At 59.9% G+C, this 24,815-nt stretch overlaps 12 protein-coding genes across 12 annotated transcripts; 6 read left to right on the top strand and 6 right to left on the bottom strand.

Annotated features, from left to right (window-relative positions):
- Positions 1-584: 584 nt before the first annotated feature.
- On the top strand, positions 585-2,330 carry BDY17DRAFT_314940 (serine palmitoyl transferase subunit 2; the record flags this gene model as incomplete). Its single annotated transcript, XM_033735865.1, has 2 exons — positions 585-629; positions 651-2,330. The coding sequence occupies 2 exons, from the start codon at positions 585-587 to the stop codon at positions 2,328-2,330; spliced, it is 1,725 nt and encodes a 574-aa protein (XP_033592483.1).
- A 301-nt stretch (positions 2,331-2,631) lies between these two features.
- On the bottom strand, positions 2,632-3,571 carry BDY17DRAFT_290534 (uncharacterized protein). The gene has a single exon (XM_033732522.1). The coding sequence runs from the start codon at positions 3,461-3,463 to the stop codon at positions 2,720-2,722; it is 744 nt and encodes a 247-aa protein (XP_033592484.1). The 5' UTR covers positions 3,464-3,571; the 3' UTR covers positions 2,632-2,719.
- Positions 3,572-4,644: 1,073 nt separating this feature from the next.
- Positions 4,645-6,867, top strand: BDY17DRAFT_290537 (uncharacterized protein). The gene has a single exon (XM_033732523.1). It carries the CDS (start codon positions 4,992-4,994, stop codon positions 6,693-6,695), a length of 1,704 nt encoding a protein of 567 aa, XP_033592485.1. The 5' UTR covers positions 4,645-4,991; the 3' UTR covers positions 6,696-6,867.
- Positions 6,868-6,945: 78 nt separating this feature from the next.
- BDY17DRAFT_290538 (uncharacterized protein) lies at positions 6,946-9,218 on the top strand. The gene has a single exon (XM_033732524.1). The coding sequence runs from the start codon at positions 7,230-7,232 to the stop codon at positions 9,189-9,191; it is 1,962 nt and encodes a 653-aa protein (XP_033592486.1). The 5' UTR covers positions 6,946-7,229; the 3' UTR covers positions 9,192-9,218.
- Positions 9,219-10,449, bottom strand: BDY17DRAFT_290539 (uncharacterized protein). The gene is made up of 4 exons (XM_033732525.1): positions 10,164-10,449; positions 9,920-10,111; positions 9,630-9,823; positions 9,219-9,567 (listed from the first exon to the last, which is right to left on the bottom strand). The coding sequence occupies exons 1-4, from the start codon at positions 10,361-10,363 to the stop codon at positions 9,329-9,331; spliced, it is 825 nt and encodes a 274-aa protein (XP_033592487.1). The 5' UTR covers positions 10,364-10,449; the 3' UTR covers positions 9,219-9,328.
- BDY17DRAFT_290542 (S-adenosyl-L-methionine-dependent methyltransferase) lies at positions 10,450-12,043 on the bottom strand. The gene is made up of 2 exons (XM_033732526.1): positions 11,109-12,043; positions 10,450-11,050 (listed from the first exon to the last, which is right to left on the bottom strand). The coding sequence occupies exons 1-2, from the start codon at positions 11,764-11,766 to the stop codon at positions 10,878-10,880; spliced, it is 831 nt and encodes a 276-aa protein (XP_033592488.1). The 5' UTR covers positions 11,767-12,043; the 3' UTR covers positions 10,450-10,877.
- Positions 12,044-12,112: 69 nt separating this feature from the next.
- On the top strand, positions 12,113-13,312 carry BDY17DRAFT_290543 (ras-related protein-like protein). The gene is made up of 4 exons (XM_033732527.1): positions 12,113-12,340; positions 12,395-12,448; positions 12,513-12,936; positions 12,996-13,312. Exons 1-4 carry the CDS (start codon positions 12,311-12,313, stop codon positions 13,103-13,105), a joined length of 618 nt encoding a protein of 205 aa, XP_033592489.1. The 5' UTR covers positions 12,113-12,310; the 3' UTR covers positions 13,106-13,312.
- A 74-nt stretch (positions 13,313-13,386) lies between these two features.
- BDY17DRAFT_67378 (kinase-like domain-containing protein) lies at positions 13,387-15,822 on the bottom strand. The gene is made up of 2 exons (XM_033738595.1): positions 15,104-15,822; positions 13,387-15,042 (listed from the first exon to the last, which is right to left on the bottom strand). Exons 1-2 carry the CDS (start codon positions 15,428-15,430, stop codon positions 13,513-13,515), a joined length of 1,857 nt encoding a protein of 618 aa, XP_033592490.1. The 5' UTR covers positions 15,431-15,822; the 3' UTR covers positions 13,387-13,512.
- Positions 15,823-16,537: 715 nt separating this feature from the next.
- BDY17DRAFT_67324 (uncharacterized protein) lies at positions 16,538-17,447 on the bottom strand. The gene has a single exon (XM_033738594.1). It carries the CDS (start codon positions 17,210-17,212, stop codon positions 16,688-16,690), a length of 525 nt encoding a protein of 174 aa, XP_033592491.1. The 5' UTR covers positions 17,213-17,447; the 3' UTR covers positions 16,538-16,687.
- A 379-nt stretch (positions 17,448-17,826) lies between these two features.
- BDY17DRAFT_67569 (armadillo-type protein) lies at positions 17,827-20,425 on the top strand. The gene is made up of 5 exons (XM_033738596.1): positions 17,827-17,988; positions 18,061-18,143; positions 18,222-18,342; positions 18,391-18,504; positions 18,561-20,425. Exons 1-5 carry the CDS (start codon positions 17,949-17,951, stop codon positions 19,994-19,996), a joined length of 1,794 nt encoding a protein of 597 aa, XP_033592492.1. The 5' UTR covers positions 17,827-17,948; the 3' UTR covers positions 19,997-20,425.
- Positions 20,426-21,022: 597 nt separating this feature from the next.
- On the top strand, positions 21,023-22,943 carry BDY17DRAFT_307524 (uncharacterized protein; the record flags this gene model as incomplete). The annotated part of the gene is made up of 2 exons (XM_033735125.1): positions 21,023-22,525; positions 22,578-22,943. 2 exons carry the CDS (start codon positions 21,023-21,025, stop codon positions 22,941-22,943), a joined length of 1,869 nt encoding a protein of 622 aa, XP_033592493.1.
- Positions 22,944-23,208: 265 nt separating this feature from the next.
- Positions 23,209-24,591, bottom strand: BDY17DRAFT_314948 (elongation factor Tu GTP binding domain-containing protein; the record flags this gene model as incomplete). The annotated part of the gene is made up of 2 exons (XM_033735866.1): positions 23,209-24,345; positions 24,409-24,591. The coding sequence occupies 2 exons, from the start codon at positions 24,589-24,591 to the stop codon at positions 23,209-23,211; spliced, it is 1,320 nt and encodes a 439-aa protein (XP_033592494.1).
- Positions 24,592-24,815: the final 224 nt, after the last annotated feature.

Consider the following 24,815-nt stretch of genomic DNA (forward strand, 5'->3'; position numbering starts at 1 on the left):
TCCATCGCGTCCCCTCCGCAACTCGAAGTGCGAGGTCCATGCGGTCCACGCCGCATCTGCACAATCCCGCCCCGTTCCTGCAGCAATTGTGTCACTTGCGGACCGCGACGGATCGTGCTTGACCGCTTACTTTTTCCCCCATCATCACATCACATCACCTCTCCCCGGCACTCCTCTCCCCTCACCTCTCCATCCCCTTCTCCCTCCTCTGCGCCCCCGACTCCGCGACGGCATTCCTTGCAACCCTCTAACTCCCTCCCTCCGCCAGAATCATGCCGATCCGCGCCCTCAATCCCTTCACCTCCGCCTCGCCTCCTCCTCTCAGCATCACCGGCGAAGTCTTGTCAGAGAAAGAGCCGATACGCGACCCCGCCGCTGTACGCTCCAAGTTCCGTCCGCGCTTTTCCATGCCATTCGCCGCCGCGCCCAAACCTGCCCGATCCGATCAACAGACCACGAGACTCGAGCCACCACTATACCACCCGCCCTCCACCCTCCACCCTCCCTCGCCGCAAATCCCCACCCTCAGTCTGCCCACCATCAATCTCACCACCGCGACGGGGGAGAAGAGCAAGTTGGACGACATGCAGAAGCCATTGACCCTCTTCTCGCCCCCGAGCCCCGCGGAAGTCAAGCGCCTCGCAAAGCAGCACGCCGCATTCGGCCCCTTGGGCTCCAGACAACACCTCTACTCCTCGCGCTTCGTCGGCACCGAGTTCCCCGAGCCCATCGAAGATGAGCCGCCCTACTACTTCCTCATCACCACCTACATCTCCTACCTCATCCTCATCATCTTCGGCCACGTCCGCGACTTCTTCGGCAAGCGTTTCATGCAGGACTCATACAAGCATTTGCGGGAAAGAGACGGGTACGCGCCGCTCAACAGCGACTTTGACAATTTCTACATTCGACGCCTGCAGCTGCGGATCAACGACTGCTTCCGTCGCCCGGTGACTGGGGTGCCGGGCCGCTTCATCACCCTGCTCGATCGAGAGAGTGACGACTTCAATTTGAGCTTCAAATTGAAAGGCACCACCACCGAGACCTTGAACATGTCTTCTTACAACTACCTCGGCTTCGCTCAATCCGAGGGCGAATGCGCCGATGCGGCCGAACAGAGCATCAGGAAATACGGAATCTCCTTTTGCTCCCCGCGCGCGGATTGCGGAACCAGCGATCTGCACTTGCAGGTGGAAAACCAGGTGGCGAACTTTGTGGGCAAAGAAGCCGCGACGATCCACAGCATGGGCTTTGTGACGAACGCTACCATCTTCCCTGCGCTGGTCGGGAAGGGATGCTTGATCATCTCCGATCAGCTCAACCATTCGTCCATTCGATTCGGTGCTAGACTTTCCGGGGCGGTAATTGACATGTTCAAGCACAACGACATGTCCGAGCTGGAGCGCTTGCTGCGCGAACGCATCTCTCAAGGACAACCGCGTACCCATCGACCGTGGAGGAAGATCCTGGTGGCCGTTGAGGGGCTGTACAGCATGGAAGGCACGCTGGCCAACCTCCCGGGACTCGTTGCATTGAGGAAGAAGTACAAGTTCGCCCTGTACGTCGACGAGGCGCACTCTATTGGTGCGATTGGCCCCCGAGGCCGCGGCATCTGCGACTACTTCGGCATCCCGCCCAGCGAAGTCGACATTCTCATGGGCACCTTCACCAAGTCGTTCGGGGCCAACGGCGGCTACGTCGCCGGCTCGCAAGCCCTCATCGATAAGATCCGCGTCACCAACGCCGGCAACATTTTCGGCGAGACGCCCACGCCCGCCGTCCTGACACAAATCTCCGTCAGCCTGAAAATCATCAACGGCGACCTGGTGCCCGGGCAAGGCGAAGAGCGCCTGCAACGCCTCGCCTTCAACTCCCGCTACCTGCGCCTAGGCCTCAAGCGCCTCGGGTTCATCGTGTACGGGCATGACGACAGCCCCATCATCCCGCTCCTTCTCTACCACCCCGCCAAAATCCCCGCCTTCTCCCACGAAATGCTCAAGCGCAAGATCGCCGTCGTCGTTGTCGGCTACCCCGCGACGCCGCTCATTTCTTCGCGCGCGCGCTTCTGCGTTTCCGCCGCGCACACCAAGGACGACCTCGACCGCTTGCTGGCCGCCTGCGACCAGGCGGGCGATGTGCTGCAGTTGAAGTTCAGCTCGGGCGTGGCGGGCGGGCAGGAGGCGATGCACGACGGGCTGATGAACGAGAAGCAGAACGAGATGCGCGCGCGGCTGGAGAGTGGGAGTGAGGTCGTGGTCACACCGCCCCGGTGGCGGTTGGAGGATGTGATTCGATGCGGCGTGGCGGACGTGAAGCAGCCGCTTTACTGATTTCTTCTCCTCTGTGTTTCTTCCATTTCTTCGAGCACGGCGTTTTTGGCCTGGCAGGGGCTCCTCTTCTGCACTACATGGTTTGGGTGGGGAATTTGGGATGGGAAGGGATACAAAGGCGCAATGCGAGTGGGGGGCCCACATCGCGATGGTTGTCTACTTCGATTCTTTATTAATGTTTGCCATACACCATGGGGAGTGGATGGAGAGACAAGAGGAAGTGGGATGGAACGAGCGCGTAACGCAGCGGAGGAGGCCGTGGCGTGGTTTGTGAATAGAGATCAAGAAGTATCTGTTGAGACACCGAACTTTCCATTGTGTTTGCCTGTCAACTGGTAGCTTGACATCGCCGCCTGTTGATTGCTATGCATGAAATGCCACTGCACGCCTCAACGACCCTCCCTCCAACCGATGGGTATAAGAGCCGCAGCAACCTGCTGCACCCCCCTCTCCGTCGCCAACAGATTGAACTGCGCCGCCGCATTCCTCGTATCCTGCACCTCAATCCGGATCCCCAAATCATTAATCTGCCGCCTTGTGCGCGGGCTCAGCGGCACAATCGAGCGCCCCGTGCCGAGCACCAGCAAATCCGGCTTCGGCCACGCGAGCGCCAGCACGCCCCAAGCCTGCGCCTCGACATCCCACTGCCCCTTCGCATTCAGCAACTTGCCCCCCTCGCTGCGCACGCCTTTGTCGTCGTCCCCGACAGCCCCGGCGCCGATCGTGCCTTCTTTCCGGCCTGCGCGGATCCAGGGACGCCATTTGAAGGCTTCGCCTCCGCAGAGCAGCACGCCGGAGCCGGTGACTTTGAGGCCGCTGTTGAGCGCGAAGCCGTCGTCTAGGCAGGAGTCGATGCCCGTTGTGGGGGGCGGGGTGTTGGCTAGGATGTTCATCGCGGCGAAGTCGGTTTGCGTGTCTTCTTCGCTCGGTGGGCCGCGGTCGCGGGATTTCGGGGCGGCGGGGGGGTTGGAGAGGGTGGGCGTTGACCGGATGCATCGTGCTGGTGCCGTGCGAGATTGCAGGGAGGGTGGAGGTTGGAGGGTGTGGCGGAGGGAGGTTGAGGCTCGTCGGGAGAGGTCGAGGTGGTGGCATCGCTGGCAATGCGCGGCCACTCGCCGGCTGATGGTCGCCATGGCTTTGTATGAGGCGATATTGCCTCCAATAGAGCCTCTTGTTGCGCTCCTCTGGTTCTAGTGATGCCGACCGGATTGTGCTGCAACGTGCAATGATTGTGTGAAGGTCGGTGGGATTGCTGAAACGCAACCAAAAGTCGAGCGTCATCGATCAATCATCGGAGCTTCGCGAGCTTCCTCCGACTTCACCCCCGACCAATCGCCTTGTCTTCCATCAACCGCCTCTCACTTCCTACCGAACGTGCATCCACAGGGGAGCCCGAGCCGGATGATGGAAGCCATCGACTTGACTGATTCTGTGTGACTCGCGGCACAGACCTAGATCACTTCGATCTCTGCATCTTGCCGTGACATCCTCCTGAAGACACGCGTTCACCCTCGACACTCCAACGAAATGCTTCGAGGCCATTCTCTGGAGCCCAACGATGGGTAGCACAGCGGAAGGAGCATGCCGGCTTTTCACTGCACCCACCGTAGCTGCAGTCGCCGAGCAGCTGCTGCGCTGTTCGTGCAGCAGCCTGCAGCTCCACCCCGCGCAGCTCAGCCTCTCACGGCGAAGCTCTGCACGCCGCACCTGATGGACGCAGCGCACCGAGGGACCATGATGTACAGCAGTACGCCTCTTCTGCTGTATTAGAAGACCTACGACTGCACGGAATGCATTAGAAGGACGCTTCGGAGATGCGATGTATTCTATGTGCCGCGTTGGGCGGCGTCAAGGTTGGTAGTTAAAACCGACCTCTCGATTGACCTCATTCGAACGTTTGCAAAGAGGGCCATGGTGTGTGGGCAGTGGTACAAAATGGACGACCGAACCTGGTGGGGCTTGTGACTTGCTGGGGGCCAGGAGCGGGCGAGCCTCTCGACCGACATCTGCTGTGCCACCTGGACGCAAAGTGGATCGGAGGAAACCGTGTGTCCGCCGGAGTAACAAGCACAGGTCCAGTTCACCGAAACCATCTCTTCTTCGAATCCGGTGTGGAAAGGCCGCGAGCACCGACTTTCCGGCTCGTCACGCTGTCACCTGACCACGCGCTCACCTCGCCGAAAGCAGGCCAAAAAGGCTGCCTCGATGGTTCGCAAAGCAGCTGCACGTCTGCGCCTCCGCCCCGTCGCCGGCTTGGCCATGGCGGAGACGAGTCGCAGCGGTCCGCAGTGGACTGCAACAACCAACCAGACGACCAGGTTGTCGATCTGACGTCGTCTCCCTTCACCGCGAGCCTCACTGTCTGGCCCCCTGCATGCGATGCCGCGTAGCGCCGCGGTTCGTAAGGCAATGTCCATGACAGCGAACCGCCGTTGCACGAACGTGAGTAAGTGCGGAGCGTGATGTCTTTTAATCCCTACCCACCCCGCTTCTCCTTCTGTCTCTTCATCTCTCTCGTACCCCTACACACGTATACTCTCCTGCCGCCCGTCTGATTCTTTCGTATCTCTTCCAAGTATTCCGAAGCTCGATAACACATCCGACGCGCGGTCGTGCTCCGCAAGAAACACCAGCACGAAACATCCCGCAAGAGATTTTACCATGGGAGATCAATACCCAGCCGCCCCGATGGCGCCCGGAACTGGACCATTTCCCGATGCACCCATGGGGCAACCAAACCAAATGCATGAGTACTACCCGGCTCAAGGACAGCAGTTCGACCAACAATACGCTCAGCAACATTACGACAATCAGCAATACGGCAATCAGCACGGTGTATATCACAACCAGAACTACAACATGTATGATGGAAAGCCGAAGAAGAACAACAAAATTGGCAACCGCGTGGGAACTCGATATGAAGGCTACACGCTGGAACGGAAGCATCCCGACTCCAAGCACCCGGACGCCTGGGCGAGCGTGATTCCAACTCCCATGCACCTCGATCAGAAAGAGCTCCGATTCGCCATCAAGAGACACAAGGCGTACGGGGGAAGCTTGGGGGTCCAGGCGGACCTTCAGAAGCTCACGACGATCCAGCAAGGCGCCGTGAACCATTTCATCGGCGAGCGGATGCGGGGAGAACGGGATCGGTATGCGCAATGGGTGCTCGCAGACGTCCAGGGGGTCAAGAGAGGCTTGTTTTCGAGGGAGCTTCAGAGGATCGAGGTCATCTTGAGATGCGACGACAAGAACGCCAAGAAGGACTCCGATCGCAAGGGGTCTAAAGGGGGGAAGAAAAAGCCCACGACTTTCGAGATCGTCGACCGTGAAGAGCTCAACCGCAAGAAGGCGCTGAAAGGGAATGGCAAGATCCGCAAATCCCGCAGCGATAACGATTTGTATGCTTGGGGGAATGAGGGAGGATACAACAGCAACAACTTCCAGCAGATTCCCGTCCCACCACACATGCCGCAGTGGCAACAGTTTCCACAGCAAGACCAGTACCCCCAACAAGGGCAGGTCCCGGACCCATTCCCTCATCAGCAACAAATGCAAGGGGGAGTGTACTACGGCCCCGACAATTATCAACCGGGCCCTCCCCAGTTCCACCATCAACAGGAACCTCAATATGGCGTCGCGGACCCCTTCCCCCCACAAGACGACGCATACTACCCCGACGACCAGCAAGCCCGCCCTCGGGCGCGGCAACACCGCGCCTCCTCCAGCCGGCCGAAGACGGAACGCCGCGTGAGCGCGCTCGAAGATCAAATGGACTACATGGCGCAAAAGATGGAGCAGTTCCGCATCAGCGGCGGCAACTCGAGCGAAGACGCCACCACCTCGTACGAAACCGCTTCCATCTTCTCCTCCCCTCCTCCCCGTCGTCATCGCTCCGCACGCACTCCTGACGCTCGTGTCGATGGCAGTGACCTCTCCTCGCCCACCGAGTACTCGCCCGGCAGCAGCCTGGAGCGATCGCGGAAACCGCACCGTTCGCGCTATCGAGGCGGCAGGCATCGAGAGTGGGAAGTCGTGCCGGCGTACTCGGCGCGCAACGAATGGGGTCTTCCTGTGGAGCGGAGACGCTCGACCCGCGGCGAGGCTGGCTCACGCCGCCCGAAGCTGCACCACGCTGCGACGTACGACGATTATCCGTCGGGCAGGGCGACGGATGGTTCGTCGCGGCCGAGAAGGCTGACGGATGCGGCGGACGATCGGTACGACTTCGAGAATGAGCGGCGGAGGCCGCGGTTGGATTATGATGCGCTTGACGAGGGAGGGCGCAGGGAGTATGGATCTACGCGGTATCGACACCGGAGCAGCGTTGCTGGGTTGGGCGGGTCGCGGCGTTATTACGATTGACATGGATGGTATTTACTACTTTGATCTTCTGTAATTACGATAATGATGATGCGGTCGAGGCAACTTTTGGACTCAACGAAAGGACCACGATGGATGGAGTGGACGGGCGGACGCCCTTTCCTTCCGGGGAATTTTCGGCCGCCTCTCAGAAGGGAAGGAGCGATTTGAGGGCAGCCCCGCGCTCGAAAGGGGAGCCATCGTCGCAGTTTACGACCAACTTTAAGCCGCAACTTTTTTCGCTCCTCTCATCCCGCCTTTGCCGCCCTTCAAATCCCGCACACCTCGCGTCACGCACCACCTGCTGCACCCCTACATCCTCATCAGCATCCCTAGCGCAACAGGCCCAACGCGATTGTCGCACACCTCGGACCACCTATGGAACGCCATTCCGCTCACATCTACAGCCAACACCATCGCCTGATCGCGTAGCTGCCGCCGCTCCAGTCGGTGACGAAACCCTCGGCCCGATCGCTGGTGGAGACCTTCATGTAGCCCACTGCAGCGTCCAACCTCGTCTCTTGGCACGCGGCAACCATGTCGACCGTTCGCGACTTTGACTCCCGCAGCCGTGCTGGCACGGCGGGCGCCGGGGACGTGCAGCCGCCCATCGCGCTGTCCCCCATCACCACCGACCACCCCTCGAGGGACCGCCGCGGCAGCACCGTCTCCAAAATTTCCCGCTTCTCCCGCCGCTCCGCCAGCTGGGATGGCATGCGCCATCGCCGCCACTCGAGGAGCAACACGGTCGGGACGTGGCATGAAGCCGAGTCGCACGAACTGGAAGGCTGGCTGCCCGGCGCCGAACCGGGTATCGACACCACTGCCGAGGACGAGGAGCTGCCCTTCCACATTGCGCGGCTCAAGGCGCAATGCGACATCAATATCATCGACTTCTCCTCCGATCCCGACGTTCAGCCCAGCCACGTTCGCGTCGACAACGACGATCTCGAAGAGGCGCTGCTGCAGGGCCGCTCGGAGAAGTACTCGTGCCGCTGGATCTCCGTCAACGGGCTGAGCTGGGACGTCATCAAGGTGCTCGGCAACACGTACAATCTGCATCGCTTGGCCATTGAGGACATCTGCCATACGCACACCCGCACGAAAGTGGATTGGTACGCGGACCATGCTTGCGTCATCCTCACCCTGCAGAAGCTGGTCATGTTGCACTCGCAGGACGGCGACGAAGATCGCTGCGACTGTCACTTCCTGCATGACGATGAGGAGGAGCAGAGCGAGAAGCACCCGCACACCGCCAAGGTGAAGCAGAAGCTGTGGTGGTGGCAACGTCGCAAGCTGGCCAAGGCAAGGCGACAAAGTCGTCTTCCGTACGACCTCGACAAGAATGACGATGGCAGGGTTGATGAGTTCGTCAATGCCCACACTGGCACCTCGCCCGATACCCCCATCCGCCCCGCCCGAACCCTGCATCGCTACGAGAGCTCGCAGATTCCCGAGCATACCGCTTTCATGGAGAGACACAGCTCTCTCGCGGCGGAAGACCTCGCCGTCACTGTGGAACAGGTCTCGATTTTCCTCTGCGCCGACAACACCGTCATCTCGATCTTTGAACAGTCCGCCGAGGATGTCGAGGATCCCATCCGCGACCGTATCTACAGCAGCGAGACCATGCTTCGTCGAAGTGGTGATGCGTCCCTCCTGCTCCAGGCCATCATCGATGCCATCGTGGATCTCGCCATTCCCGTTCGAGACGCCTACAACAAAGCCCGCAAGGAGTTACAGGTCGACGCGATGGTGAACCCCAGCATCTCCACCTCACGAGCGCTCCACATCTTCGGCGAGGAAATCGACATGCTACAGAATTTGATCAAGCCGATCGTGCACCTCGTCAACGCCATCCGCGACCACAACGCCAACGGCCCCGTTAACCCCCCGACCCCACCCGCGCAGTCACTGACCTCCCTCTCGCCCCCACCCGAGGGCTACGAACTCTCCGCCACGATCGACATGAAGCCCGTGGAGAAGACGCGACGCGACCGTGAGGGCGCGCCGGTCTTCAACCGCAAGATCTCCAACTACCGCCGGGCGGGAGTCCTGCGGCCGCACGACGCGACGAGCGTGTCCATCACGCCGCTCGCGCACACCTACTTTGGCGACGTGCTGGACCACTGTATCACCATGATACAAGCGCTGGAGCAAATGGACGCCTCCGCGACCAACATCTCGACGCTCATTTTCAACACGGTCGGCGCGCGCACCAACAACTTCATGATGATTCTGGCCATTGTGACGGTGCTGTTCGCTCCGCTTACTTTTATTTCCGGATATTTCGGGCAGAACTTCAACAAGGCGGGCGGCATCGACGAGCCCTTTTCTTACTTCTGGACCGTCGCTTTGCCCGTCCTCGCGGCGTTTGCCCTGCTCGTTTTTGCTACGATGCTCTGGGACACGATCAAGGACTGGCTGGCCAAGTATGGGATGCGGCAGCATCGGAGTCGGCGAAACAAGATGCGGCGCGCGCGGCAACAGCGACACTAGATACATAGACGGGCGGGTGATTGGAGTGTTTTGGAAATTAGCATATTCGAGTAGGTCTGATATCCCTTGGATTGTAGCGAGGCGTAAGACACCCATTCTCCACCACATCTCCCCGCACCCGAGAAGTTCGACCGCGCTCATTCGAGGGATTGCACGAGGTCGACCAGCCCACACGGCAGATTGCCAATAACCGCCGGGTCGTAGTTCGGGTTCGGCGGCGTGATGGTGAAGGCCTCGAGGGAGTACGCCTGCAGGCTTGGGCACGTGTCGACGGTGTAGTACACAATGCAAGCGGAATTCGATGGCACGTACGTGAAGAGCGCGGCGGCGGTGCCGTCGCCGTAGGAGGCGCCGTACAGGAGCGCTGCGACGCAGCCTGGTTGTAGAAAGTCAGCTGGGCGTCTGCTCGTGGAGCGAATGGGGTGGGGATGGACTCACATGCGTACGCGCTGGGTTGTGCTGCGGTGGACGTCGCTCCGAACGAGCTGAAGGTGCTCGGTTTGTAGGGCTGGCCGCCGGAAAAGCTCTGGCTGTTGGGCGTGTAGTAATCCGCGAGGTTGTTCGAGGCGCAAGCGGCGTAGACGGTCGTGGTGGAAGCATAGGCGGTCGTGGTCGCCGTGACTGTCCTCGTGCTGTGGAGGCGGAGTTATTAGAGTCTGGGGCTTTGTGGGTGGGGCCAGGGCCTCCGGCACCGATGTCGTGCGTTGGGCGAGGGGAATTCCACTCACGTCGGGGCTTTGGTCAAGTAGGTGGTGAAGGTTGACGTGGACGTCTGGCAGGCGCCCACCTTTTGGGGCTCCGGCGCCGCTGCACGGGGCAACAATGCGTCTTCTTCGACGAGCACAGCGCGCTTGATCGGGGCGCTCCCGCCGCTGCCTTGGTACACAGCGCCCGGGATCGCAGACTGGATGGGCACAAATCTGCATGTGATTAGAGGGGGCGGAGGTGAAGGAGAGATGGGCGGAGGCTCACCCCGACGGTGCAGGAATGATGGTAGTGGACACGCCCCCTTGCACCGTGCGTGTGACGGTTTTCGTCGCCACCGCGCCAGCGCGAGTAAAGGTGGTTGTGGTGTGCGTGGTTCTGGTGCATGCGGCTCGGGGCTGGAGCTCGACCGGGCTGGCGAAGACGGCGCTGGCCAGAGCGGCCCACACGAAAGCGGCGGTGCGCATAGTATTATTACTTGGTAGAACGGATAAAAATAAGAGAAAGAGCGCAGGAGATGACGGAAATGTTAAGCCAACGAGGGAAGAAAGCAAATACCTGTCGTGGGCATGGGTAGGGCGCCCATCACTTATGCATCTGGAGGCTACAGAGTGGCCTGATGTCTGGACCTGGATGGAGAGGAATCGGCCAGTCCAGAGCGGTGGCATTGTAAGCTGCCAAGAGCAATCTAAGAAATGTGTAGCGACTTGGAAGAATGAGTCCTTGAGGACAAATGTGAAGGCGTGAGGTCGTCTCTGGAACCACGTGGGTCGCGTCGGACGCTACGACAATAGCAGGCTTGGCGGGACGAGGGGCGCCGTATCGGGCGAGAACAAGCGAGGATGGCGGATTATCGAAGGCTGTGGAGAACTAACATCGCAAAAGGATGCACGAGTCCTGATGCTCGATAAGTGGTAATAGTATTGATTCAGTGCTTCCCGCCGGCCGTCACATACACGCCTTTGGGCCCCGAGATCGGCATCATTTCTTCGTGAGCGTACCAATGACATGCGGCATGGTATCGTACGGGCCTTCGCCGGCGCCAGGGTAGAGATTGACTTTCTTCCAATCGCCCGTCTTCAGTAACCACTCATCCGTGGGTCTAGTCGTGTTGCAGCCGCCCAACATATGCGGCCAAACGATGTTGATAGCCTCTGTTCGTACGTCAGCCTCGAATCCACTCGCTTCACAAACGACAAAGGATGGACCTACTTTGCCAGTATCCTACAAAGCTGCCTTGATACTTGGTCTTGATATGCTCAAAGACCAACCACTGCCCGCCCGACTTCAACAGCGGATATAGTTCCTTGATGATCTTCTGCGGCGTGGGAATGCTGCACAAGCACTGCACGGTGATGATCGTGTCGATCGACCCCGGCTGTAACCCGCCCTTGGTCTGCAACTCTTCCGCGCCGCACCCAATCACCTCGTACACGTTCTCCAACCCCGCCTTGCGTGCACTCTCCCGCAGCGCAGGGTGCAGGCCGACGTTCGGCTCAACGCCGTAGATCTTGGTGATGTCGGGGTTGTTGGCGCGCTGGAAGAGGTACAACCATTGGCCGCTGCCGGGGCCGATGTCGAGACAGACGCCGCGAGCGTGGTTCTGGAGGAGCGGCATGACGGCCGGCGCGGCATTTTCAGCGGACAGTGGGCCGAAGAAGGCCCAGAAGCGCGCGAACCAGGCGGATTGGAAGGCGGAGATGGAGAGGAAAGTGGAGATCTGGAAGGTCAAGAGAAGGTGTAGGATGGTGTCGAACATGAAGTAGAGGGAGATGGCGAGGATTTGGATGGGGCGGAGGAGGTTGAAGGGGCCTTTTTCGGCCGTCGAGACTTTGAGGGGTGCTGGTTTGTTTGGTTTGGATTGGGTCATGATTGCGGTGGTGTACGAGGTGGTAGTGGTTGGGAGGGGGATATGGATGCGGGTGCGGAGAGGTGAAGTTGAATCACTCCTCAATGGACAGCGCTTGGGCACAAGACGTGGGACGTAGCCACGGAAAAAATGGATCAGAGGCTGTGATGCGTATGTGTATTCATGACAAGGCTGGTGAATGGTAATATGACGGAGGAGAATGGTGTGGAAGGGCAATTGGCAATGGACGGGGACAATCAATATCTCTTGGCATTAATAATGTGGGGGAGGCCTGAGCTTGGGCCCCGCGGCAGATGGCTCCTTCCGAACTGGTGCCTTCATCACACCGCAGGAAGCCATCCGACCTCTTCTGCCAAACCATCATCGCCAAACACCTCCTCACCCCCTCTATCCGCTCTACGATACCTGCGCATACACCCAGATACCCTCCTGAGCCCAATCATCCCGCCTGCGAAGACCTCATCCGTCACTCCCTCCCGCCGTCGCGCCCCTACTGCTCCCTCCCTCCTCCTCCTCCTCTGCCCTCGTGCCGGCCACCGTCATCATGTCGTCAAGAAAGAAGATACTATTGAAGGTAGGATACATTGCACAGAACCATGCCGCCTCTCCTGCTAACGATCCCTCGCAGGTCATCATCCTCGGCGACAGCGGCGTAGGCAAAACAAGCTTAATGAACCAATACGTACGCATCCACCAGCAAGCAACGCAGGTCCCATCACCCTAGCCTAACAAAACCGTGACGGCAGGTCAACAAAAAGTTCTCCGCCTCCTACAAAGCGACCATCGGCGCCGACTTCCTCACCAAAGAAGTGCTCGTCGACGACCGCCTGGTGACGATGCAACTCTGGGACACGGCGGGCCAAGAGCGCTTCCAGTCGCTCGGCGTCGCCTTCTACCGCGGCGCCGACTGCTGCGTGCTGGTGTACGACGTCAACAACGCCAAGTCCTTCGACACCCTCGACAGCTGGCGTGACGAGTTCCTCATCCAGGCCTCGCCCATGGACCCGGAGAGTTTCCCCTTTGTCGTGCTGGGCAATAAGGTGGATGTGGATGAGAGCAAGCGCGTTATTTCCAGCAAGCGCGCGGCGGCGTTTTGTCAGAGTAAGGGGGGAATACCGTATTTTGAGACGAGCGCGAAGGAGGCGGTGAATGTCGAGCAGGCTTTTGAGGGTGAGTTTGTTGCCATGCTTGCACGTGAGGTGTCGTCCACTTTACTGACGTGTCCTAAGTGATTGCGAGAAATGCATTGGCGCAGGAGGAGTCGCAAGACTTCAACCCCGATTTCCCGGAGACGATTCCCATCAACATCGGAGAGGAGAGTCAAGGCTGCTCGTGCTGAAGCCTCCACCCGCACGGTTGTCCAACATTGGGGTGTCTGGCATCATTTCTGCATTTCCGAGGCGCTGTGGGAGTACCAAGGAGGATGTGTTCAGGGTTCAGATTGCGCGGTGCGTCGAATAGGATAATGCCGTTGTATATAGAAGCCATCGTCATTGCATGATTCAGTACGCCGTCTTGGAGATCTTTGCATCAGAAGAAATGATTTTGTTTTCCGAAAGAGGAGAAGTATCGACAAGTGATCGCGAGGTCGTTGACCGGTCATCCAACAACGAACAACATCATCCATCCCTGACATCCATCCATATCTCACCCGAAACGCCGCGCTTGCAAACAGCAAAACCACCCCAAAAAAGCCACGCGAGGGCCAAGAAGCAAATCACACGGAACGACCGATCCAACCCTGCCTCAATTCCACACCCCTTCCTCCTCGCGCTCCTCACCCAACTCCCGACACCCCTCAAACCACACACTGCCCAGCGCCTCTCCTATAGTCAATCTCAAATCAACATCTTTATCCAAACACCCACGCACCAGCTCCCGCACCTCGGGCCCACCGGCCGCGGCGTCGAACAGCGCGCTCTCGTCCCACTCGCCCGCCATGATCAGCTCGACCGTCTTGGCGGGCAGGGCGTGTTTGAAAGGCAGCTCGCCGGTGCAAAGGACGTAGACGATGACGCCGAAGGCCCAGACGTCGCCGGCCGTCTCGAAGAGCTTGCGGTGCGCGCTCAAGCCCTTCGGGCTGGCGTACTCCAGCGTGCCGATGATGGAGGACGTGGTGGCGTGGTGCTGCTGGAGCGTCGGGCTGCCCCCGGGGAAGGGCGTGGGGTCCATCATGACGTAGTCGCCTGCGGCGGAGGAGAGTTCTTCGCTGTGCAGGAAGTCGGCGAGGCCAAAGTCACACAGGCGGAGGCAGCCGCCGTCGACCTCTGCATTCGGCACCGTCATGTCGACGAGGCAGTTTTCGAGCTTCACGTCGCGGTGGCAGACGCGGATGTCCTCGTGCAGGTAGCGCAGGGCCGAGGCGAGCTGGTAGGCATAGCGCTTAGCGATGCCGGAGGGCAGGCCTCGGCGCCCGTCGTGCGGCTGGAATTGGTCGGAGATGCTACCGGAGATGCTGCCGCGGGCGCGGCGCACAATGTCGAACAGCGTGCCGCCGATGTTGAGGTCCATGACGCAGAAGGTGGCGTAGTCGGTGTCGTAGACGGCGTGTAGCTCGAGGACGTGGCGGTGTTTCAGGTGGCGCCAGATGGAGACTTCGTGCTCCAGCTCTTGCTGTGCCTTATCGTTTTGCGGCTCATCCTTGCCCGGGATGGCTTTGCGCACGACCTTCACCGCGCGGATGAGTCGCTCGCCCGCGTCGTTGATGGTGTGGACCTCCTTTACCACGCCAAACCCGCCTTGGTTGATCTGCCGGCCGATGATGTATTCATTGTTGAGCCCGATGGATTGGCCTTCATCGTCAGCGCGTGGCTCTGCGGCGAGTTCGGGCGGCATACCATCCCGGCTCCACGAGGACAGAAACAACTGTGCAGGGCTCGGGGCGGAGGCGGCGTTGGCGGAGGTGGAGCGTCGCGAGGAGCGACGAGATCCGCTATTCGGGATGCGCCGGGCGTACGAGCGAAGAGATCGCGTGCTGGGATCTCTGCTGATGGGACTGAGCATCTCTGGTGACATCACCGGCGATAGGGATACGTCAATCGGCACGCCCTCGGGGATTGTTTGCGGCGCGGAGAACTTGCTCGCGAGACTGCTAATGCTGTTCTCGAGGCCGCCATCGTCGGTGCCGGTGGGTGAGGAGGTGGCTTCGTGATCGCTGTACGGCGAGATGGTGGATTCGGATGTCAATGACGGCATGGCGGGCATATGTGGGCCGGTCACCATGTCGCTCGTTGTGAGTATTTCACGAGGTATTGCTGGCGGTTCTGCGGACCGGCTCTCCTGGAATTGATGTCAGTACAGGTGATGTGATGAGCGTATGACAACACCGATGACTCACCTGTGAATGGATTGGTCTTGAACTGGACGGGATCGTATGTGGCGAGTCCCGGTCCGTCTGCCATCTCATCCTCGGTGGGTTCGACATCCCTGGCTCGTCGGGGCGGCGACTTTCCGCGGGGTTTCTTGGGTCCCGGCTTGTCTCCAGTGAGAGTCTGCTCAGGTGAATGTTGGAGAGGGACCCGCTCTCCGTCGTCTGTGAGGGCGTGCGAGACGAAGGCGATGCTCTTTCCACGTTGCTTAAAGCGAGCCTGGAGGGCTTCGATCTCTTGATTGCGCTGCTCGGCTCTTCCTTGCGAAAAGGCGCGCCAGGAGACCCCTCCTCCATCTTGCACCTTGGGCTTGTCGACGCGTTTGACCTCGTGTCGTGAGCGATCGGGGCTGGGGGGGCCGTCGGAAATGGCTTCCTCGAGGCTGTTGTTGCGTGGCGTGGGTGGCTCTTCGTCGTCCTCGTCTGACGAGCTGTCTTCGAGGTACTTCGTCCCCGCAAACGCGGAGGCGACGGTGTGTCGGGGCGGCTGTTCTACTTGTTGATCGCGAGCTCCGCGGGGAGTCAGCGAACGAGTGCCTTTAGGGGTGGCGGAGCGCGTGTTCTGCGCCGCGGACAGTTTTCTCGGTGCGGGGCTGGGGTGACGGTCGCCTCTCGTTGGACGCGGTGCGGGCTCTTGGTCACTGTCGCTGTCGTCGAGAAAGGCCAAGGTGCCAGCGGCCTGAACGACGGCGTTCCTCGGATCACGGGTGGGTAGGTTGGTTTTGCCGGACAAGCCTCTCGAAAGGGCGCCGGTGTCGACGGAACCTCTGCGGGCGTATGCGGGATCGCCGCGGGACAGCGCCGGAGGATTACGGGCGGGACTGGCGCGACGGTCGGTGGGTTGGGGAGGGGCTAGGAAGCCATTGTCGCTGTCGCGGAGAAGGTCGCGGGCGGAGGGCAGGGGAGTGGTGTTGACGGAGGTTTGGGCCTTGGCGTCGTCTAGCGCTCTACCCACGGGAGCCTGTTTGGTCTTAGATCTGCTACGCCTCTTGCCTTGTTCGTCGCTATCATCTTCGAAACCAGTAGCAAAGGGGTCGGGGCGACCTTTGCGTCTGGCGGTATGCGCGCGTAAACCTTTGAAATGCTTCGAGATGTCGTCGTATGCGGCCATACACAGTCGCGAGGCGATCGCTCGGGTTCTTGGGGTGGCGGGGTAGAGGGAGAGGAGTCGTCGGTCGGCGCGGATGGCGGGCGTAGCTCTGTCTCGGAAACACTGGGTGGTGTCGTGTGGGCACAGGTGGTGGCAATGGATGGGATGAATGGAGAGGAGGGGGAGGGGACGAGAGCAGCAGGCAGAAGTGATGTGTCACGACAGCAGCAGCAGCGGCGGCGGCACACAATGGACGCGGCCGGGGTGGGAGCGTGAGCGTGAGGGTAAACGCCAAGCAAGCACCGCCTCTGCGTCGAGGGCGTGCAGGAGGAGAGGGATCAACGAAACATCATGCTCGCCGCCAAGCATCCGGTGGAGTCGAGGGCAACATTGAAAGGTGAGAGACTTTCTGCACTCGCACGCAGTTGCTCTTTCCCTGCCCGCCTGGGCGTCGCCCAGAGCAGCTAGCGGCGCCCGCCGTAAACCCGCCCGCCCCACCTCCAGCTCATCTCAACTGTCATCCTTACCTGATTTGTCGCGCCGAACATACGGCAGATACAATTGCTGGAGCAGCACCGCGTTGCACGCATAGGTACGAGACTGTGGCGACGGACAAAGCACACACGTGGCGGGAGTTCGCGTGCTTCGTGGGCTACGACACCCGCAATCCCACCAATGGCTGCCACATGTGATGACTGTTGTGACGCCGCTGCGACCCTGTTGGCTCGCGGCTGCCTGCAGGCGCAGCCCCCGGGATCCCACTTGCGGGGCACATCGCCGTCCCAAGGGTCTCTGTGAAGATCGGAGGGCGATGAGATGTCCCACGGCCCACACCCTCGCTTCGCTGCAGCCTTGTGGCAAGGAGGAGAGACGGGGCATTGCGGGGAGATGCCAGGATGCGCAACGCAGGGCTGGGCTGGAAGCAGTGAGTCGTGACGGAGCGGTGAAGGGCTGCAGATGCAATTCTGAGACGAGCATTGCTTGGCCATGCACCGGCTACGCGAATATGACTAAGAAGCCGGCCAGATCCAGTCGAGTCCACTCAGCCACTGTCAGCGTGCGCATGGGGGGATGGGCCGGTATCACATGCCGCTCTGTTGTGCTGTTCTCCCTTGGCGCATGGCAGGTGTCGATACGGTATGGTAGAGCTCCATGACCCGAGATCAATCATTGATTGGACGCGATCAGTCGATGGAGTAGTCTCGTAACATGTAACGCAATCCATGCCTGTATGCACTCACCCGTCCTGGCAGCAATGTGTTTCTTGCAGTCGCAATCCTTCACACTTGAACGAAAAATGAATGATGTTGGAAGATGTCTGCTCGTCACCGGTGGACGGATGTACCGTGCTGGGAGGGACGGGGTAGATTACATCACGGACGGCCCGTGCTTCGATTCCAACTTCGGGGCAACACACCTCGCGCCTTCGACGCATGAGAGCAGCATCGTCACCATAATCTCCGCCGCTGCTGCACCGCATCACCTCTGGCCCCTCGCCACTGCCTCACTACACCTCCCGTCGCTTCGGCGATGCTCCTTGCTAATCCTCATGCGCTGTTCAGGGCCTCGCAGAGCTAGCACCGCCGCCCTCCCTCGCAGGTCATAGACCGACACCCACCCTACCGCGAGCATCTCTACCCCTCTACCAGGGCTTACGAATAGACGGCCAGGACATAATACCGTTAGCCGGGTCGCTGCGGCACCCAGGCGGACACACTCGACGGAATGGGAGACTTTTGCAGAAAGATATTCTATTGTTGTGGGGGTGCGTACACCACTTCATCTGATGGCCGCATGTCGTTTACTCTTCCATGCTGACTGAGACATCCACGTGCAGGCAGCTCCAAAGTCGACTATGAGAATGCGCTCAAGGACTCGGAGCGTGAGGCTGTTGCAGACCTGCTCAATTACCTCGAAAATGTACGACACTGCGCCCCCTCCCGAGTCGACTCCCCGCAGTCTACCGTGTGACACCCGTACTGACATTCTCCCCAACAGAGAGGGGAGACCGACTTCTTCTCCGGCGAACCACTTGCAGCATTGAGCACGCTTGTCTATAGTAACAACATTGACCTGCAGCGAAGTGCAAGCTTGACCTTTGCCGAAATCACGGAGCGAGGTATGGGGCGACATTAGCTGCGCGCTTCCACTCACTGACACTCCCCAGACGTAAGAGCGGTAGACCGCCACACTCTCGAACCCATCCTCTTCCTTCTCGACAGCCCCGACATCGAGGTCCAGCGCGCCGCCTCTGCCGCGCTCGGCAATCTCGCCGTTGATGGTATGTTGCGCGAGTGTGTTTCTTCCGAGCCTGAGCTGACCAGCTAATTTGTCCAGCCCAAAACAAAGTGCTGATCGTATCACTCGGCGGTCTCAATCCTCTCATCAAACAGATGACGAGCGCGAACGTGGAAGTGCAGTGCAATGCCGTCGGCTGTATCACCAACCTCGCGACCCACGAAGAGAACAAGGCCAGGATAGCACGGTCAGGCGCGCTGGCCCCCCTCACACGACTGGCAAAGAGCAAGGACATGCGTGTACAAAGAAACGCTACTGGGGCATTGCTCAACATGACGCACTCGGACGATAATCGCAATCAGCTGGTCGCCGCCGGGGCCATCCCCGTGCTGGTCGGCTTACTGAGCAGTCCGGACACCGACGTTCAATACTACTGCACTACCGCCCTCTCCAACATCGCGGTCGACGCCACGAATCGAAAGCGACTCGCACAAAGTGAGAGCCGACTCGTGCAGAGTCTGGTACAGCTCATGAAGGGCCAGGCACCGAAGGTGCAGTGCCAAGCAGCACTGGCATTGAGAAATCTGGCCAGCGATGAAAAATATCAGTTGGAAATCGTTCGAGCCAGCGGCCTCCCACCCCTTCTCCAGCTCCTGCAGTCCTCCTACCTCCCCCTCCAACTCTCGGCCGTCGCGTGTATACGCAATATCAGCATCCACCCGATGAACGAGTCACCGATCATCGACGCCGGCTTCCTCCGGCCGTTGGTCGATCTGCTGGGCTCGACGGACAACGAAGAAATCCAATGCCACGCCATCTCGACCTTACGAAATCTAGCAGCGTCCTCCGATCGCAATAAGCAGCTCGTCCTCGAAGCAGGTGCGGTGCAGAAGTGCAAGGATCTCGTGCTGAACGTGCCCCTGACCGTTCAATCCGAGATGACGGCGGCCATCGCCGTTTTGGCACTCTCGGACGATCTGAAGCCGCACCTGCTCAAGCTGGGCGTGTTCGACGTGTTGATCCCGCTGACGGAGAGCGAGAGCATCGAAGTGCAAGGCAACAGCGCGGCGGCGCTCGGCAATCTCAGCAGCAAAGGTCGGTCCGCGCCCACGACGGTGCCTTCGGAGTTGGGTGCTGACTACCTTCTAGTGGGCGACTATAGCCTCTTCCTCTCCTCGTGGAACCAGCCATCCGGCGGCATCCACGGCTACCTCGCACGCTTCCTGGCGTCGGGCGATCCGACCTTCCAGCACATCGCCATCTGGACGTTGCTGCAACTGCTAGAGTCCGGCGACCCCACGCTCATCTCGACCATTCAGGAAGCAAAGGACGTAATGGACGCGGTGCGCGGAATCAGCGAAAAGCAGGTCGAGAGCAGTGGGGCGGAAGGGGCGGAAGATGGTGAAGACGGGGAGGGCGAAGTGGTGGCGCTCGCGAAGCGCTGTCTCGACCTTTCGCGGGGTGAGGCGCAGCCTGCTGATGGCGGCGTGGCGAAGAGTGAAGGTGGAGGCTCCCAGCCGTCTTCCACGACTTAGTGGGCACTAGTCTGGATTCCCGCGGGCGGCAGCAGTGGGTGTTGATGGCGGACGGTCTTGCTCGTGCGACCGTTCATCGGCAGACAGGTAGTGACGGGCGTCATATGGGTTGCGGGTGTTCTCGGGGTAGAGAAGGTGCATGGTGGCCTTGGTGCCTTGTTACAAGAAGGGGAAGCGGGGTGTCGTTGTTGCTCTTCTTCTTCTTTTGCAACTGATATCACTGCGCAGTGGACATCTCTGTGTGTTCTTGCGACTGGGCTGACTAGGGTAGTTATGGTCACCAGGCACTTTGTACCACCAATTGTCTATCACACCACGACTTCTCCAGCACGTACAATGACACCCGCATTCAGTCCCTGTGCTGTTCGATCGTATCGTGTCGGATGAATCAACAGCGCAACACAAACAGCCTAAACTCAAGGCTCGAGTCGGACGGGCGCAGCCTTGGCTCCGCGCAGGTCGAGGCCCACGCGCGGCCGAGCGCAAACTCTATTCGCCTGGAAGGGAAACTTCACGTCATGCCAAACCGCTTGACTGCGCCTTGGAGCCATGCGTCCACTGCTCCGCCAAGCCCGCCTTCTTCGCTCCCCAACGCCCACGATGGCGCGTCCCGTCAAATTTTTGCGCGACGGGATGGTCATGTAGCCCTCACCCTCTTTTGTGTCCCTCCGGCGGCAGAGCGCGGGCATTTCGTGTAGGTTTTGCGCACACCCGGGCCGCGACGACCATGGGCATCGATGTGCGGGAGATTTCCGAATGGCGGTCGATTGTTGTGCTGATTGTGTTTGTATTGGCCAGTGAGTCTTGCAAGTGCGGTCCCGTGATACCTCGGAAAGGCCAGACTGACGAGGAAGCGTGGTAGATCTGGTGGTGCTTTTTCCCTTCTACGTGCCCGTCCCGATTCCGCGAGCTGTATGGCGAGGATTCCTGAACGCTCTCAGCGCGGCGCGCATCATAGCCCCGAGACGAGATCCGGACGGCGGCCATGGCACCGGCACAGGGAGGCTGGTCTGGCTTCGCTTCCCCATGAACTTCCTCACCGCGCCCCTCATCGCCGACCTCTTCCTGCTCGCCTGCACGGCCATCGGGCGCGAGGAAGTCGAGGCCGGCACCTACGGCGCCGACCATATCCAGCCCATCTACATCATGCTCTTCTTCATCTCGCTGGCCTACATCGCCATCTCCATCGACGCCTCGGGCCTGATTCGCTGGCTGTCGCTCAAAGTGCTGCAGAAGGGCGGCAGCAGGGGCCATCTGCTCTACTTCTACCTCTACTGCTTCTTCTTCTCCCTCGCTAGCTTCATCGGCAACGACCCCATCATCCTCTCCGGCACCCCCTTCCTGGCCTACATGACGCGCGTCTCGGCCAACATCCGCGACCCTGAGGCGTGGATCTTCACTCAGTTCTCCGTGGCGAACGTCGCTTCCGCCATCCTGGTGTCTTCGAATCCCACCAATCTCGTGTTATCCGGGGCCTTCAACATCAAGTTCATCGTCTACACGGCGAACATGATTGTCCCGGTGGTGGTGACGGCCATCCTCTACTTCCCCTTCTTACTCTACTACGTCTTCCGCGATGATGCCTTGATCCCCAAGAAGATCCAAATGCACGAGCTGCCGCCTGGCGAGCGCAAGACACCTGTCAATCCCAATGTGCCCTTTTCCAAGGGCATCGCGCCCGAAGACGAAGACAAGGATACTGAGGAGGCGAGATTGCTCTCCTTGGAAGAAGTCATCAATCCGTATCTGGACAAGAGGAGTGCCATTTTCTCAGCGTCTATCATGGCCGTCACGCTGGTCGCCATTTTGGCGGTGAACGCTTCGAGTAAGGAGGAGCATCCAGTTTTCTGGATTACGTTGCCTGCGGCTGTCATTGTTTTCACTTGGGATATGAGCTGGGGTTGGAAGCACAGGCATGAAACGCGAAAGGTTGCTGCGGAGGGGAGGAGGAAGATCGAGGAGAGGAAGCGGGAAGATGCGAGGGAGATTTTCAATGAAAAGGATGGTCAGCGTGAGGATGTAGCGGTCGACGGGCAGCTCTCCTCGCAGCAGAAGGTCGAGCAATCAGCGGACGCTCGACCCATTCCCGATTCAGACCCATGCGACTACGACTCGTCCACCGCCACCGGCACAGAAACAAAGTCCGACTCGAGCCTCTCCCACGACAAACCAGTGCACGATACCCCTGATGCAAACGAAGCGGCCGAGACGCGAGGGAACGGAGAAGCCGACGAGAAAGTGGAAGCGGTCGCATACGAGGGCCGCACCAAGCGGCGCACCGATCTCGAGACCCTCATGGCCGAGCGATGGGTCTGGGCGCGAGACACCTTCCCCACCGCCACCTCCGTCCTCTCGCATCTCCCCTTTCCCCTCGTGCCGTTCAGCCTGTGCATGTTTGTTCTCGTGCAGGCTTTGGTGTCGCGCGGCTGGGTGACGGTCTTCGCCTGGGGCTGGAACGACTGGGTCCAGAAGACGGGCACGGTGGGCGCCATAGGAGGCATGGCGTTCATCTCCGTCCTACTATGCAACGTAAGTCTCGCGATATCCACTCTCCCCATCCACACACCCTAACGCATCCCAGTTCGCCGGCACCAACATCGGCACCACCATCCTCCTCGCCCGCGTCGTGCAAGAATGGGTCTCCATCCACGAGACCTCGGGCAACTACATTTCGCAGCGCACCTTCTGGGCGACCATCTACAGCATGGCGCTCGGCCTGAACTACGGCGCCTTCAGCACGGCCTTTAGCGCCTCGCTGGCGGGCCTGCTGTGGCGCAGTATTCTGGCGGCCAAGGGCATCCCCGTGTCGGCGCGGCGGTTTGCGATTGTGAATGTCAGGTTGATTGCGTTTACGATGGTTGTGGGTTGCGCGGTGTTGATTGGGGAGGTGTATATTGTGCGGAAGGATGTGCCGTATAGGATGCAGTCTTCGGCGGGCGGAGGTTGATGAAGGGGCGCCTTTTTGACGATGATGATCATGATGATGGTTTGGTAAAAGCACGGGGCTGGGTGTTGGAGCGGTGAGTTGCATTCTCATGTCTAGCTAATCTTTACTGTACCATACGAGGCTGAAGCAATCAACGCCAAGGCTATGCGGAACCACCCAGCTATCTCATCCCCGACTCTCCCCTTGTCACCGACAGATGTATATATAAGTACAGCAGAATACAGGCTTTGAAAACGTCAACATGTCTCCTGCACCTCTTCGCCTCTCACTCCAGAATCTGCGTAATCAGCCCCGTCGCCACCGTCCTGCCGCCTTCTCGCACGTTGAATCGCTGCCCCTGCTCCACAGCCAGCGGCTTGTGAATCTCACACACCATCTCCACATTATCGCCCGGCATGACCATCTTGTCCTGCTGCGCGTTCTCGCTGCCCTCGGGCCAGCTCAGCTGGGCGGCCTCGTCGGCGGTGCGGATGAACATCTGCGGCTTGTAGTTGTTGTGGAAGCCCGTGTGCCGCCCGCCCTCCTCCTTGGTGAGGACGTACATGGACGTGAGGAATTTGCGGTGCGCCTTCTGGCTGCCCGGCACGGTGATGACCATGCCGCGGATGACGTCGTCGCGCTTGACGCCGCGCAGCAGCAGGCCCGAGTTGTCGCCCGCGCGGCTCTCGTCGCAGGACTTCTTGAACGTTTCGATGTCCGTCACTTTCGTCTTGATCGGCGCGGCGTTCTTGCCTACCAGCTCCACTTCGCTGTCCTTCTTCAACACGCCTCGCTCGACGCGGCCGGAGGCCACGGTGCCGCGGCCGGGGATGGAGAAGACGTCTTCGACGCTCATGAGGAAGGGCTTGTCGAGAATTCGCTCCGGTTGGGGGATCCAGGTGTCGACGGCCTCGAGGAGCTCGTCGATCTTGGTGACGCCGATCTCGGGCTCGCGGCCTTCGATGGCGCACAGCGCGGAGCCCATAATGATCGGGGTGTCGTCGCCCTCGAAGCCGTAGCTCGACAACAGCTCGCGCATCTCCATCTCCACCAGCTCCAACATCTCTTTATCGTCGATGGCGTCGATCTTGTTGACGAAGACGACGATGCGCTTCACGCCGACCTGGCGCGCGAGTAGCAAGTGCTCACGCGTCTGCGGCATCTGACCATCACTGGCGGCCACGACGATGATGGCACCGTCCATGGAGGCCGCGCCGGTGATCATGTTCTTGATGTAATCCGCGTGACCCGGGCAGTCGACGTGGGCGTAATGTCGGTTGTCGGTCTGGTATTCAATGTGTGCCGTGCTGATGGTGATGCCGCGCTTGCGCTCTTCGGGGGCTTTGTCGATTGCCCCGTACTCGAGGTAGGTTGCGAAGCCCTTCTCGGCCTGGCGCTTGGTGATGGCTGCAGTGAGGGTGGTCTGGTTTCGAGCGACGTTGTTAGCTGTGCGTAAAGAGGGTGGGCCTCGACGGTATCAGCGCACCTTTCCATGATCGACGTGGCCGATCGTGCCGATATTGACATGAGGCTTTGTCCGCTCGAAGACCGTGGCGTATGATCGCAGGAAGTGCGATTGCCCCTGGGCATTGAGGGCGCAGTGGATGGGGTTGCTCGACGGACTGCGCAGCGCGCGCGAGGTGCGCAGAAAGGTACGAGCGAAAGACATGATGGCGCCGAGAGCCAACAAAGCCGAATGAACGTGGAAGAAGTGAAGGGCAATGCAATGCGGTCGCTGTTCGGTCTCGAGATATTTTTTGAGGCGGATGGAAGAAGAAGAAGCACTGGCCATCTTCGGCATCGGGGAAGAAAGTGGTGGGACAGAGTCCGCATGGGGAAGGCGCGTGCTGCCTGTCTTGTCACACCGCGTCGAGCTCCTCCACTACCAGCACC

Source organism: Neohortaea acidophila, assembly GCF_010093505.1.
Source record: "Neohortaea acidophila strain CBS 113389 unplaced genomic scaffold BDY17scaffold_2, whole genome shotgun sequence".
Classification (NCBI taxonomy): domain Eukaryota; kingdom Fungi; phylum Ascomycota; class Dothideomycetes; order Mycosphaerellales; family Teratosphaeriaceae; genus Neohortaea; species Neohortaea acidophila.